Here is a 16,078-nt window from a genome sequence, read left to right as displayed (position 1 = left end):
CCCAACGGGAAAGCAAAGACATGCTGTAAACAACTCTTTGTAACTGGATTTTTACGGTGAAAGTAGGCTTGGAAGGGAAAATAGAGAGATACAAGGCACGTTTGGTTGCTCAAGGGTATACGCAAACATACGGGCTTGACTACGAAGAAACTTTTGCACCAGTTACAAAATTGAACTCTATACGGGTTCTCTTGTCTATGGCAGCCAACTTGGATTGGGAATTGCACCAAATGGATGTTTCAAATGCTTTCCTGAATGGAACTCTTGATGAAGAAGTCTACATGAAGCTGCCTCCTGGCTTCAAAGACAAAGAAAAACTAGGATCAGTGTGTAAATTGAAGAAGTCTCTGTATGGGTTAAAACAATCTTGTAGGGCATGGTTCACTCGATTCAGCACAGTTATGAAAAGATTTGGATACACACAAGGACAGGCAGATCACACCCTATTCGTAAAACAATCAAGGGATGGAAAAAAATCAATCTTGATTGTGTATGTTGATGATATGGTAATCACGGGTGATGACAATGATGAGATTACGAATCTCAAGGGCCTTCTACAATCTGAGTTCAAAGTTAAGGATCTTGGAAAACTTCAGTATTTCCTTGGGATGGAAATTGCTAGAAGCAAAACTAGTATTTTCATTTCTCAAAGAAAATACATCCTAGATCTGTTGAAGGAAACCGGGAAGCTTGGTTGTCGTCCAGCTAGCACTCCACTAGAGAAGAATTGGAAGCATAAGATCTCTAAGAATGATCCTCCAGCTAACAAAGAGAGATATCAACGTCTTGTGGGAAAACTAATCTATCTATCACTTACTAGGCCCGGTATTGCCTATAGTGTTAGCATAGTTAGCCAGTTTATGCATGCTCCAACCGAGAGACATCAGTGTGCTGTTGATCAGATCCTTAGATATTTGAAAGGACCTCCTGGCAAGGGTATATTGTTCAAGAAAAGTGATAACCGGTTAGTTGAGGGATTTGCAGATGCTGATTGGGCTGGTTCGGTTGAGGACAGTAAGTCTACTACAGGATATTGTACAAAGGTTTGGGGGAATGTTGTTACATGGCGAAGTAAGAAGCAAACTGTTGTGTCCAGAAGTAGTGCAGAAGCAGAATGCAGGGCAATTGCACAAGAGATTTGTGAGTTAATATGGCTTGAACGACTACTGTTAGACTTAAATGTTCCACTTGATAGTCCAATGAAAATGTATAGTGATAGTAAGTCAGCAATAGCAATTGTACACAACCCTATTCAACATGATCGAATGAAGCATGTTCGCATTGACAGAAATTTCATCAAATCAGAGATCGAAAGTGGAAAAATTTGTCTATCCTATGTGCCATCTGGATCACATGAAGCAGACATCCTCACTAAACCATTACTTAGGGTCGGGTTTGAGACAAATGTATCCAAACTGGGAATGATTGATATACATTCACCAGCTTGAGGGGGAGTGTTGGAAAGGGATGACGGGGATTATTCCTTGTGGAATCCGAGTCAAAATCTTTCCTGTTTTTTAGTTATTTATTTTCTTATTTAGGCTGTGATTATTTTCCTTTTTTTGGCTATGATTTAGTTTCCTTTTTTTTCTTTAGGCTAAATTAGTGGGTTAGTTTCCTAGAATAGCTCCTAGATTGATTCTTAGAAGTTGTATATATTTGTACAGATCTTCTCAATGAAATGAGAACAGAAATCTTCAAACATTTGTTTCTGTTTTCACTCCCATCAAAGTTCAGCTTAATAAACTCCTCCCAAGGTGGCACCCATTCTACCACATATCTGTTCTTCCTAATAGAAGTATTAGCCACTGCTAACCAGCTCCTCCATTGGTCATCCATCAAAGGAATAGTTATCAAAAAGGTTTAATGTTTTCAGCCACTGCGTTGCCCTTGTCATAATACAATCTTTAACTTCTGAAAAGCTTCTTTCCCTTTCAACAAAAATTCTGGTGTTCCTTTCTTCCCAAACAGTCCACAAGATAGCTGCTCTGATGCACTTCCACATAATTCTCCCTCTCTTTGTGTGCCATTCTAATGTAGACGGACTAAACAACGAGCTAACATCAGATGGCAGGTTCCACCTACACTCAAACAACACAAATCCAATTCCATAAAGCTGCAGCAAAGGAGCAAGAGATTAGTAAGTGGTAATAGTCCTTGTTCTGATCTTTACAAAGAATACACCAATTAGGGGATAAACACCAATTTGGTCTCTTCCTTTGTAGGTTTTCAAAAGTAGTAATTTTACCATAGTAGACTTCCCAACAAAAAAAACAATCTTTGGGGGAATGGGTCTAGTCTAGAATTCTTTAGCTGGGAAACCCCAGGGTGCAGGAGTAAAGCAAAGGGATTTGAAAAAGGGAAAGCAGGTAAAGTTGCCTTTTGGATTAGGGGTCCAAATTCTTAAGTCAAGTTTGAGAGGATCCAAACAAGCAGACTCAAGTGATAACAGTTCTGGGACACAAGCAAATTCATCATCACGTAACCCTCTTCGGAAACCTGCTTGCAAACCAACTGGGAATAGAGCATTTGCTTATTGAAGGGGGCTCCCTGGTGATTGTGGGTTGGTTGTAGGATCCGGATTCTGTGATCTGGGGCTATAGAGATCTCCTCAAAAAGGTTAATTGGCTAACAAGGAATATGACAATTAGAGTTCAGTGGGTAGGCAAATCAACAAACTCAATGGCTGAATCAGTTGCAAAACATGGGGTTTCTCGAGCTTCTTTATTTTGGGCTACCTTGTAATTGTATTTGAATTTATAATTTTGTGACTAATCTTAAAAGAAAGGTCGCATTTCGTTCCTTTCCCTAGGTTAACTGCAACTCTTATTTGCTGGATTAATAAAATTTTACTCATTTATCAAAAAAAACCCCTCTTCGGAAACCAAAATCCCAATTTAAGGCTAAAGGAGAAACTAGGGAGGAAATAAACATGGAAATCGACTTTTTCTTGTAAAGGGAAAGAGAGTAAAAAGAGGGAGAAAGGTCTTTAAAGGGTTGGTTGCCCACCCAAATGTCTTCCCAAAGAACATTATTTCCAGAATTGACATCATACCTGACCAATCTGAGGAATTGAGGAAGGATCCCAGATAATTATTTCCACCTAAAGGAATGACATCCATAGAGAAACTAATATTGTCCATCCCACCATTCACTATCCCTTGAGAGTAAGTGATTCGGGAAGATGCAGAATTGTCTAAGCCATTAGGACAACCACCATAGTTCTTCAAGGGGCAAAAAGGGGGTTCAACAAACTAGCCAACAGCCCAAAAGCAGTAATTGATCAACAAGAAGGAACTACTCAATGTACTTTCAACTCCAAAGACCACCGGCAAACTTGAAACACTAGATAGTTTTCAGCCACACATTCATGACACCACAAAACAGAGTAACCAGCCCTAGCTACACTAGAGAGCACTTAGATTTCACAAAAAAGGTCACACACCTTCACATCTTCAACTTCTATCATCTAATGCTCACACCACACCTTTGGCACACATAACAACACACATACCTGGCTTGAGAAGGATACCAAAAACAAGGACAGTCACACACCCCCTCACAACATGTAGTCACCACCAAAGAATGTTCTTGGTGCTACGACCAACATGTAGTCACAAGGACAGTCAGCATGATTAACCAAAAACAAGGTCCAATGTTTTAAAAGTGCAAGGCACAAAAAAAAGCGCAAGGGCCATTTTACACCTAAGGCGCAACGTGCAAGGCAAGGCATGCACCTTTTTGAATCAATGCACAAGAATGGTAAAAAATTCAAAATATTAAAAATACTAAACACAATATTAATTAAAAAATATAAGTTTAAAATTTAAAATAATTGTTTTAAAAAACCTATTATCTCAAATTAAAATACATAAAAACATGTAAAACATATTTAAAATGAAAACTTAAAAATAAAATCAAGCACAACATATAAAACATATTCAAGCATGTAAACTCTTAATCTCTTTATTTTTTCCCAATTGCATTACTTTAAACAGCTAATATGATGTTAAATATCATGCATTCCTAATTCTATGAGTCGCTTTTGTACTAAGCCCCTTGAGGCAAGCCCAAACAAGACCATATTAGAGTCATAAATTCTTGATCCCTATAAAAGAAGGTTTTATAACTTTAAGTGTCTTTTATAAATATCTTTTATTAGGATGAATGAATGAGCAACATGAGCAAATATGGGGTTTTCGGAGTTCTAATTCGCTTGCTCACCAAAGCGGAGAGAACCCCATATTTGCTAATGTTGTTCATTCACTCATCCTAATAAAAGAAATTTTTAGAAGATACTTAAATTGATAAAACCTTTTCCTATAGGGATTAAGAATTTTAAGACCCTGATATGGGCTTGTTTGGGCTTGCCTTGAGGGGATTGGTTAGGGCATAAAAAAGCAGAAAAAAAATGCACAAGTTTTCAAAAGGTACACACTTGAGCTAAAGCACAAGGCACACCAGGTGCACCAGGCATGTGGATTTTGAAAGTTTTGTGCTTGGGACCTAGGTGAGGTGCATACCCTAAAAAATGCACCTTGCCTATGCATGCACCTAGCCTTTTAAATCACTAACAAGGCCAAAATGTTCTTCTGACCTTTTTGGGTGCAAATGAAATAGTGGATAGCTCCAAATGACATGGAAAGTCCCTTCAAGGACATTGTCTTTCACAACCCAAAAGAAGAGGGAAAATGTTTTGGAGAAGTACAAAAGCTGCTAGCTTTTGGTTCATTTGGCAAAAAGGAATACAAGAATTTTTAGGGATGTAGCTTCTACTAAAGAAACTTTAATAGAAAATATAATGATAAATGTAGTGCATTGGATCAAAGCATTGCCTTTATTCAAGCATAGTTGTCAAGGCGACGCCTATGCAAGCGCCTAGGCGACTGGTCTACACCAAGGAATCTTTTAAAACATTAATAAAAATGTTCTTCTGACCTTTTCGGGTGCAAGTGGAATAGTGGATAGCTCCAAATGACATGGAAAGTCCCTTTAAGGACATTGTCTTTTCACAACCCAAAAGAAGAGGGAAAATTTTTGGAGAAGTACAAAAGCTGCTAGCTTTTGGTTCATTTGGCAAAAAGGAGCACAAGAATTTTTAGGGATGTAGCTTCTACTAAAGAAACATTAATAGAAAATATAATGATAAATGTAGTGCATTGGATCAAAGCATTGCCTTTATTCAAGAATAGCTGTCAAGGCGACGCCTATGTAGGCGCCTAGGCACCTGGTCTCCACCACCAAGGAATCTTTTAAAACTAAATTTTTATGGGTGAAGTCTAGGTAATCCTGGAGCTTTAGGTATTGGGGAAGTTTTCTAAAACCATGAGGGGTGATTGCTACTCAGGACTATATAAGCTGAACAAATGGTAGTACTTCAAGAACTAAAATTGAGCAAGTCACTGAGATACAAAAACTTATAGTTGAAGCTAAGGATAACCATAAGGTGGTTAAGACATGAGGTAAACTGTCAAGTTCCATTAGAAAGACCTATATTAAGAGAAGGGGTCTTGCTTTGTTACTAAGAAGAAAACTATATCAGCAATATGTATTGAGTTTAATCAAGAAAATACAAAAAGAGGAGAAGAGAGGAAGAACAAAGTATAAGAAGAAGAAAAGATAGAAGAAAAGTGAAAAGAAGGAGAATCATAGCTCTCTCCAGCTCCAATTCAATCTTTTATTAGATCTTTAAAAAAAAAACAATATGAAATTACATAGATGCCCCTAATAGGGCATGACTGCAGTAATAGATGGTGTCCATGCAATTGCAATGGTTGATCTTACTCACATGTTGAGGATTCTGCAATATTCCACCAATTCCTTACAATATCATCTGTAGTAAAGCAATCAAACTCTAGCAAAGTTTTTGTTGGAATGCTTACTTTATTTTTTATGTATGTATTCTGCTGAGTTAGGGTCTGTTTGGTCTGGTTAAAGTGGTTTTTTATCATTGTTTATGTACTCTAACTTAAGTAGGGGCATAAGGGTCTTTTCCCTTTTAATTATGGTCGCCCTATATATAATAATATAAGCTGGCACTGCCACTCAGTTAGTTGACTCCAAAACCTTTCTCTTCTCTTCTCCCTTCTCTCCTCTCTCTCCTTTCTCTTCTTCTTATTTCTTCTCTCTTCTTCCGTTAATATGGTATCAGAGTGGTTCTACTAGGTCTGAGAGCAGATCGAACAAGTTCTCTCTTCCTTATCTTGCTGTCTTTTTCAACTGAGATCAGAAAGGCTGACCTACGACTGGTACGAACTTGTTCTATTACCTTTTTTCTTTTCTCTTGGTCGTGTACCAAGAAAAAGCAAATGAATGAAGACTGCTGAATGTCGTCAGAGAAGTTGTGAGGTTCTAACCTCTTTTTTATGGATTGTATGATCCCATACCTGAAAATAGAAGACCTGTATGTTATGGATGGCCTGTTTTTTAACATTTGTTGTGTGATGGTACTGTTTTATGACCCCTCCTGGTAGTCGATGTGTTTGGATGGTCTGGAAGTTGGTGGAGTGTGACTGTTAGGGCAGTACAGCACTGAAATCAACCTAAAATCTTGTTCTTTTTTGGACAATCAAAGCTGGTTTGTATTCAGATTGTGTCCAGATTGCAGTGTGTGCATGTGGGCTGCATCTTTGGTGTGTTTCTAGGATTGTTTCTTGGTGTCAGGAGGGATCATAAGGTGTGTGTAGGATCTGAAATGTGTTTGAATCATGTCTTCTGAAAAATCTGCAATTTTTGGAATTTCAAGAGGTCAAAATGGAATGAGTGGGGGAATGGATATGAATTTCCCCCATGGCTGTAATCCCCTTTGATGGACTGAACTACTTTTAATGGTCTAGGGGAATTAAACTTTACATTACTGATAGAGGGAAAATAGGGTATATCAATGGTAAAGTGAAGGAACCAAAGACTAGAAGTGTTGAACATGATAGATGGGACCAAGAAAATAGCATGGTGATGTCATGGCTCTTGGTTTCCATGCTGCCACAAGGAAGACATTTATATGGGCTGAAACAGCTTGTGAAATATGGGAACAAGCCAAATCTACCTATTTAGAGCAAAGGCATTATGCAAAAGATATATCAATTAAAAGTTGAATCCTCCACTTGCAAGCAGGGGGAGAGGAGTCTCTTGGTGTACTACTCAGATCTGACATCAATTTGGAAGGAACTTGACCATTATCAAAATGTGAATTAGAAGTGTGATGAAGATGTAAAGGCAACAAGTCACTTGTTTCCCAACATATGAATCCACGAGGGTACAAATCTTAAGAAGTAAGAACTTACCTTCAATTCAAGAAGTTTATGCCTTCGTTCAATCTGAAGTGAGTAAAAGAAGTGTGATGAATTGTATAGAGGGGGAGCCGGTTGCACTAGCTGTCCGAGGGGGTACAAATTTAAATGTTGGAGGTTCTTTTAAAAGGATTGATTCACAGAAGAGAGTGGATGACAAAGATAAGCTTTTGTGCACTCACTGTCAGAAGTCCAAGCACACTAGAGACACATGTTGAGATCTTCATGGCAAGCCTAAATGAGCTCAGGAATTGAATAAGAAATCAGCATAATCAGCATTTGATCCGAGTAAGAAGCCAACCCAGCAGAGTTAGAAGAAATATAATTCAGCAAATGTGGCATCTCAAGAGACTAGTCCCATGGTACCCTAGGAGCGACACTCTGGTTCTGAACCCAAGGAAGAGATCAACTCCTTTCGTGACTACATGGAATTATATGGTAGGACACTTCGCTAGGACTCTAGCACTACTCCTTCTACCTCCTTTGCGTCTACATTAGGTAACACTGCCACAACTTTCCATGTGTCATCTCAAACATCTAATTCCCCTTGGATAATTGACTCTAGAGCCTTAAACCACATGATTGGTAAGTCAAATTTATTCCAGGCATATAACCTCCTCTCTGGGAGAGATAAGTTGAGACTGGCTGACGGGTCATTTTCCACCATAGCTAGTCAAGGAACCATCTCCCTTCCTCTTTGGTCTTACCTTCTCTAATGTGTTGCATATTCCTAAATTTCCTATCAATTTACTTTCCATTAGCAGTATTACCCACTCCTTGAATTTTTCAATGACCTTTCCTTCTTCGTGTGTGTGTTTCAAGATCTAGCCTCGGGGAAGACGATTGGTAGAGGAAGCATGGTGGATAGTCTCTATGTGTTGAAGAATAAAGCCGGTCTTGTGGCTATAGAGTCCTTAAGTTCATTTAGTGAGAGTCCTTAAGTTTCTGTCAATTAAGCAAACATTGTAGAAATTCTTTTTCTTTAAGAAATAAAAGATCTGAATTTCCTTTTCATATGTCTATTCTGATGTTTGGGGCCCTGTTACTCTACATTGTGAGACTGGATATAAGTATTTCATTACTTTGATTGATGACTACTCTAGATATACATGAGTTTATCCTATGTGATCAAGAGAGGAAGTGCCAAAGATTGTGAAAGATTTTCAACACATGATTTTCACTCAATTCCAAACTGAGATTCATATCTTCCAATCGGACAACGCAAAAGAGTACTTCCATAGTGATCTCATGGTGTTCTTTGCTTCGTGTGGATCTCTTCATCGGAGCTTTTGTGCTAGGACACCCCAACAAAACGGTGTCGCTGAAAGAAAAAATCATCTTCTCAAAGTAGTTCATGGTTTATTACTCCATATGAATGTTCCGAAATGCTTTTGGATGGATGTTGTTATGTGTACTGCATATATCATCAACCGTATGCCATCTCAGTTGCTAGAGTATAAGGCCCCACATCAACTTTTGTCCCCTATTCCAATGCGTGTTTTTGGGTGTCGCTACTTTGTTCATGATTTGTCTCCTACTCGTGGTAAGCTTGATCTTCATGTCATTCTCTGTGTTTCTTGGTTACCCTTTATCTCAAAAGGGTTACCGTTGCTATGATCCTGTATCACGCAAGTACTATGTCTCCATAGATGTCTCCTTTGAGAGTCAACCTTTTTTCTCGATTTCTCCTCAGGGGGAGAGTAGGGTTGAGGAGGAGAAACACACCCATGCTCAGACTCAATTACCTCTGCTTCCTGATCCTCCTCCATTTCGTGTCTTTCTTTGCCTCCATAAGAGCCAACAAAGTTCAAGAGCCTTGGAACCTAAAACTGTGCAACCAACATCATCAAACTCTCTAGTGGCAGATCCTCCTCGTCAACTAGGTACACTTGCTCCCATTGATATTCCTGAACCTCTTGATTGTGATCCCCCTGCTATTAATGATCTTGATGTTCCTATTGCTAAGAGAAAGGGTGTTAGATCTTGTACTTTTAATCACTCTATCTCTCACTTTGTGTCCTATGGTCATGTTTCACCTTCATATCGTGTGCTCCTTTCCTTTGTTGACAGTGTCTCTATTCCTAGGAATGTGGCAAAAGCTTTATCCAAACCTAAATGGACAGATGCAATGAAGGAAGAAATTAATGCCTTACACAAAAATGGCACTTGGGAGTTGGTGGATTTTCCTGAAGGAAAGGAACCAGTGGGATGCAAGTGGGTATTCACAGTATAGCATAGGGTTGATGGTTCGGTAGAAAGGTACAAAGCCATATTGGTGGCCAAAGGGTTTACACAAGTATATGGAGTAGACTATGTAGAGACCTTTGCTCTAGTAGCCAAGACGAATTCGATCAGAATCCTCCTTTCACTAGAAGGTAATCTTGACTGGGAACTTCACCAGTTGGATACTAAAAATGCATTCTTGAATGGTGACCTAGAGAAGGAGGTTTACATAACTCAACCTCTATGCTTTTGTGCCAAAGGTAGTGAGAAGAAGGTGTGCAGGTTAAAAAAATCATTATATGGATTGAAACAATCACCTCGGGCCTGGTTTAGTAAGTTTCACTTAGCTGTACAACAGATGGGGTTCAAACAATGCTAGCCAGATCATGCTTTGTCTGTGAAGAAAGGTGAAGGGAAAATTGTAGCTTTAATTGTGTATGTTGATGACATAGTGGTCACAAGCGATTGGAAGACTAAAATACAAAAGCTGAAGAAATTCCTAGCCACACAATTTGAGGTGAAAGATCTAGGCCCTTTACGCTATTTCCTTAGGATTGAAGTCGACCGCTCTCAAAAGGAAATTTTTATTTCCCAAAGGAAATATGTACTAGATCTATTAGAGGACGCAGACAAGTTAGGGATGAAGCCAATTGATTCACCCATTGAACCTAACCATTAGCTAGGAGACAATCAAGGGGAGTTTTTGAAAGATGTGAAGAAGTTCCACAGACTTGTAGGGAGACTCTTATATTTGTCTAGGACTAGAACTGATATTGCCTATGTAGTGGGTGCCCTTAGTCAGTTCATGCATAACCCTAAGACAACTTACTTTGAAACTGTAGAAAGGATCCTTAGATACCTTAAGAAGTTCCCAGGAGCTAGTTTGCTATTCCAGAAACATGGGCATTTGTAGGTGGAGGTGTATACAGATGTTGATTGGGCAAGGGTAGTTGATGATAGAAAATCTACCAATGGGTATTGTATACCTTTGTGGGAGGAAACTTAGTCACCTGGAGAAGAAAGAAGCAAAGTGTAGTATCTAGATCCAGTGCTGAAGCAGAATATAGAGCTATGTCTCATGGAGTTGTTGAAATCATATGGATAAAAAACTTGTTAGGAGAGTTGGGTTTTGTAGTTAACAAACCTATGCCACTCTATTGTGACAATAAAGTTGCTATCAATATTGTTGCTAACCCAGTCCTCCATGATAGAACAAAACATATTAAGGTGGACAAGCGTTTTATTAGAGAAAAACTTGTGAGCTAAGAAGTGTACACTCCATATGTCAATTCAGAAGAACAACTTGCACACATCTTCACGAAGGGTCTTCATCATGTGTGACATAATAATTTGTGTGACAAGTTGGGCATGATTGACATCTATGTCCCAACTTGAGGGGGAGTGTTTGAATGTATTAACAACCGAACAGAGGAGAAGAGAGGTAGGAGAAGAGAAGAGGAAGAGAGGAGAGAAGAGAAGAGAGAGATTTGGAGTTTGCTACAGTGCTGGCGGCGCTAGCTTATATTAATATGTATAGGGCGACCATAATTAGAAGGGAAAGGACCCTTATGCCGCTACTTAAGTTACAGCATAAAAAACAAAGAAAAAACTGCTTTAATTTATCCAAACGGACCCTAACTCAGCAGAATACAAACATAATAAATAAAGCTAACATTCCAACACTCCCCCTCAAGTTGGGACATGGATGTCAATCATGCCCAACTTGTCACACAAATTATTATGCCGCATGTGTTGAAGGCCCTTCGTGAAGATGTCTGCAAGTTGTTCCTCTGAACTAACATAAGGAGTGCACACTTCTCCGTTCACAAGTTTTTCTTAATAAAATGCTTGTCCACTTCAATATGTTTTGTTCTATCATAGAGGACTGGGTTAGCAGCAATGTTGATAGCAGCCTTGTTGTCACAGTAGAGTGACATAGGTTTGTTAACTGCAAAGCCCAACTCTCCTAACAAATTTTTTATCCACATCATTTCAGCAACTCCATGAGACATGGCTCTGTATTCTGCCTCAGCACTAGATCTAGCCACTACACTTTGCTTCTTACTTCTCCAGGTGACTAGGTTTCCTCCCACAAAGGTACAATACCCACTGGTAGATTTTTTGTCATCAATTGCCCCTGCCCAATCAGCATCTGTATACAACTCCACTTTCAAATGCCCATGTTTCTTGAAAAGCAAACCAGCTCTTGGGAACTTCTTGAGGTATCTAAGTTACAGCATAAAAAACAAAGAAAAAACTGCTTTAATTTGTCCAAACGACCCTAACTCAGTAGAATACAAACATAATAAATAAAGCTAACAATCCAACATAATGTTTACTTTATTTTTTATGTTTGTATTCTGCTGAGGTAGGGTCTGTTTGGTTTGGTTATAGTTTTTTATCATTGTTTATGTACTCTAACTTAAGTAGGGGCATAAGGGTCTTTTCCCTTTTAATTATGGTCCCCCTACTTAAGTTACAGCATAAAAAACAAAGAAAAAACTGCTTTAATTTGTCCAAACGGATCCTAACTCAGCAGAATACAAACATAATAAATAAAGCTAACATTCCAATAGAATGTTTATTTTTTATGTTTGTATTCTGCTAAGTTATGGTCTGTTTGGTCTGGTTAAAGTAGTTTTTTATCATTGTTTATGAACTCTAACCTAAGTAGGGGCATAAGGGTCTTTTCCCTTTTAATTATGGTCGCCCTATATATACTAATATAAGCTAGCGCTGCCAGTCAGTTAGTTGACTCCAAAACCTTTATCTTCTCTTCTCCCTTCTCTCCTCTCTCTCCCTTCTCTTCTTCTTCCTTATTTCTCCTCTCTTCTTCTGTTAATAGTTTTCACCCAATGCATTATCCTTAATGCTTCCTTTGTATGGCCCCTATCTTTCTACAAAATATTTTTATACATTCTATTCTTTCGATCAAAAACAAGAAGAAATAAAGAAAAGAAGAGGAAGAAGAGAACATAGTTAGGGCTTCAACACATTGATTAACTATATCCAACAAGAAAGATGTTTTTTCATATTACGAGAAGAAAGACCTAAATTACAAAACAGGCCATGATAGGGATGATATTACAAGAAAGATCCTAAATACATTTTAATTTCTGAAATGCCATTTATTCCTTGTAATAGTTGCATTTTAAACATACCATCTCTTTAAGTAAAAAGGCCATTACCCAATGTTGGTTCTTGGTCCTACTATTTGGGGGGGGGGGGGGGGGTAGATACGGTCCTAACCTTGGGCATTTTTTTGCACAAAAATGGCTATTCTCATAGTCAAATCCACACTCACACTTGTCAGCCCAAGATTTTACCATTACACCAAGCAATCACCCCTATATATACCATCTCTTTTAAGTATTTGAGATAATTTATAAACCAACAGAACAATGAAATAATGGAATATTTCTAAATGAAAGGAAAAATAGAAAAAGATAAGCATTAGAACAATGAGAAAATAACATAAAATAACTTATTATCACCTGAGCAGGGCGTCCTTTTGTCCGGCGTTGTGAAGCAAGGCGAAGCTGATTAAAAAGATCCCCTACAACCTCCTTTTGATTTATAAGCTCAATAAGTGCTACTCGATGATCCCGACTACGAATCATAGCATGGTACTGAAATTTTAAGTTTCAACAGCACAAGAAGCAAAGCAGTCAATTAGAACCAATAGACTTGAGATGTCAAAATAATCAATGGAGAAAAAGAGAAGGAAACAAAAATGAGGAAAATGATTTGAGGATATCCTATTGACAAGGGGGATACTAATCAAACAGTAAGTATTTTTAAGAGACAATTAGACAAAAGTACCCCCTATGTATTAAATTCTTTAACATTACAATTACACTAGGACATGCATGACCTATTTGTAACAATATTTTCAAAAGAATGTCTTTTAAAAATATTTTGCTTCTTGGTGATGGTAATAGTTGAATTTCAACAGGGAATAAAATTTATCATACTTGTAGTTTCAAGCAAGCTAAATGATAGGTACTGTAGCACGCACTTCTCCATGGGCTGTTGTATGTGTTCAAAGTTCTCCATTATCTTTCAAAGTAATAAAATCTTCTTTATTCATAGAAAAAAAAATGATAGGACCTGCTTTATTAATCCAAAGGACATAGCACATGTAAAACATGTGACTCATAGCTCATCAGACAAAAGGAAATATATGGTCTAACCTCTTTTTCCAGTTCCCGGCAAATCAGTGCAGTTCGCCATCGTAGATGGACCTTTGATTGACTCACGTCTGTATAAATATGGTCACCAACATATAATATTTCATCTCCATGAATATTGAGGGAACTCTCAACCATCTGAGCACTTCCCCCAGAATACAAGGCCCCTGTAGAGAAAATAATGAGAAATGAAATTGTTAAAACATTTTCTTAGCCAATAAACAGTATATCTCATCATAAAAACCATCATGACTCTCATCCTTCTAAGGAAATTTGCAGGCCCTAGTCAAAACTTCTCCAGATTCAGCTGAAGATATGCACATTCAACATCATGGAACTTATCGATGAAGTTCAAACAGGGATAGTCATATTTCATATATGCTGGATGCATGTTGAACCAAGCATCATTAGAAAGGAATCAAAGGATCAATAGCATTGAGAGGAGAGAACATAAAGAAATAACAAGTGACAGAAGGAACTCAGAAAGAAATCAAGCTCAATAAGTGCAGGGCACTTTATTAGAGCAGAAATTACAGCCTTAGTGCAATCTCAAGTCAAGTATGGAAGGAAATTCAAGTAGAAGGGGATTTTTTTGATAAGCAACTTTAAATTTTATTGAACAAACATCAATATATGCAAGCAGTACAAACATCCCTGGAGAGGTGCAGGAAGAAACCTCACACATAAATAACATCATAAAAAAAAAAAGATTACAACTGAGACCAATTTAAATGACCCTATTAACCCCTTGCTTAGCTATCAGCTATTCCATTAGCCGATATTTTTTTAACCATCCTATCACCACCTTGGAATCCCCTTCAACAATCAACTTGTCCATGTTCAAGTCCTTTACTGTCAGCACCCCTTGAATTACAGCAAGTAATTCAGCCCTAATAGAGTTCCCCACACCAAGTGGTCCTAAGAACAAAGATGACCGTCTTTATCTCTAAATACACCCCCTACTCTAGAGAGACCCGGATTGCCATGGTTGCTTCGATCAAAATTTAGTTTGATGAATTCTTCATAGGAGGTGACCAAAAAGAAGATAACAATTTATTTTTTGAAGAGCTTTTTTCCACCTAGCCCCAATTCCTCCATATATCATCAAAGAAAAATTGTGAAAAAATGTCCATTGTTCTAACCCAATATGTCAACCTAGTTGTTACACATTCCTTCATCTCTGCCTGCTTTTTTCCTTCTCAAAAAAGTTTTTGTATTCCTTCCCCTTCCCAAGTAGAACGGAATTCCAAAATAGTCATCAGCTGGATGCATTCTTTAGCTCAAGTCCACTGGATCTTTAGACACCCAATAAGGGAAGCCAAATCTTTAGCAACTGGGATGAACTGCTCATTCACGTGGGTACCAAGACAACCAACAAAAAACAACCTAGCTAGAGAGGGTATTCGGCACTTCCTATTGTTTTGTTATATTTTTCAGTGAAGGGGATATGTACGAACAATTATCTGTTATCCCCGATCTTCGTTCAACTTGAAGGAAAGAGGGTCATAGTGGTTGTATTGTTTCCTGATTTCTTCTTTTTGAAATGGTAAGGTATTGTATTGATATGAGAGTATGACATTATATCAGAAGTTCAGGGGAAATGTGCAAAAAGTATGATTGTGTATCTTTTATGACAAATAAACCAAGACTGAGTATGCATGACAAAATAAACCAGAAATCACCAGGGCGGGCCTTGAAGCATGGGCGCATTAAACCTTCACTAGTGACAACCTCATACATTGGGTGTGACATTTGGAAGAACTCTGGCTTCCTTGCTGAGACTATGACCTACATAAAAACAAATAGATTAAAAGAAGTATGATAAAAGGCACACCAAGGCACATTTAGGATCACAGGTGAAGCTCAATTTGTGGGATATGCCTTGCCTCAATTTGATGTTGAATACGTAATTTACTAATATTTTTAGGTTCTACATAAGATGCTTATTATTTAAACAGTTTAGCCATGTAGGGCCTGAACATGCAAGACTACAACCTTTGTGATAATAACATGATACTCTAACCAATCAAATAAACAATAGGATGTTTGAAATGTTTATTTCTTCCAGAATTTAGACTAACATATTCTTGTATATTAAGTTTTTTACTTTTCTTTTGCAAAAAGTGTCACCTCACTTCATTGAGGCATACACCTCACCACCTCACCCTGCTCCTTGTGCTTCAGACTCTAGGAACCCCTTGTGCTATAGTTGTCCTTTTGACTTTTAAAACAATGACTAAAAGATCTTTCTCAAGCAATTTCACAAATATCTTCATTATCTTGTGTAGAGAGACTGGGCCGAATGGGCCCTAGTGCTTGTTTTTGTTAAGTAGTGTTCTTTTTATTTGTTATGTGTTAATGCCTAATGGGCCTTTT

The 16,078-nt window shown here is 38.0% G+C and overlaps 1 protein-coding gene across 1 annotated transcript in view; it reads right to left on the bottom strand.

Annotated features, from left to right (window-relative positions):
• The window catches only part of LOC104586053 (HAD-superfamily hydrolase, subfamily IG, 5'-nucleotidase), a 72,449-nt gene that overhangs the window by 4,238 nt on the left and 52,133 nt on the right, over positions 1-16,078 (bottom strand). Inside the window, exons 11-13 of the mRNA XM_010243154.3 lie at positions 15,385-15,490; positions 13,706-13,869; positions 13,007-13,141 (exon numbers count right to left, since the gene is read on the bottom strand). Coding sequence (XP_010241456.1) covers positions 13,007-13,141; positions 13,706-13,869; positions 15,385-15,490 — 405 coding nt within the window. The remainder of the gene's footprint in view (positions 1-13,006; positions 13,142-13,705; positions 13,870-15,384; positions 15,491-16,078) is intronic.

This window comes from Nelumbo nucifera, chromosome 4 (genome assembly GCF_055504915.1).
Source record: "Nelumbo nucifera cultivar China Antique chromosome 4, China Antique-T2T, whole genome shotgun sequence".
In the NCBI taxonomy this organism is placed as follows: domain Eukaryota; kingdom Viridiplantae; phylum Streptophyta; class Magnoliopsida; order Proteales; family Nelumbonaceae; genus Nelumbo; species Nelumbo nucifera.
This window is presented reverse-complemented; position numbering and strand designations above follow the sequence as displayed.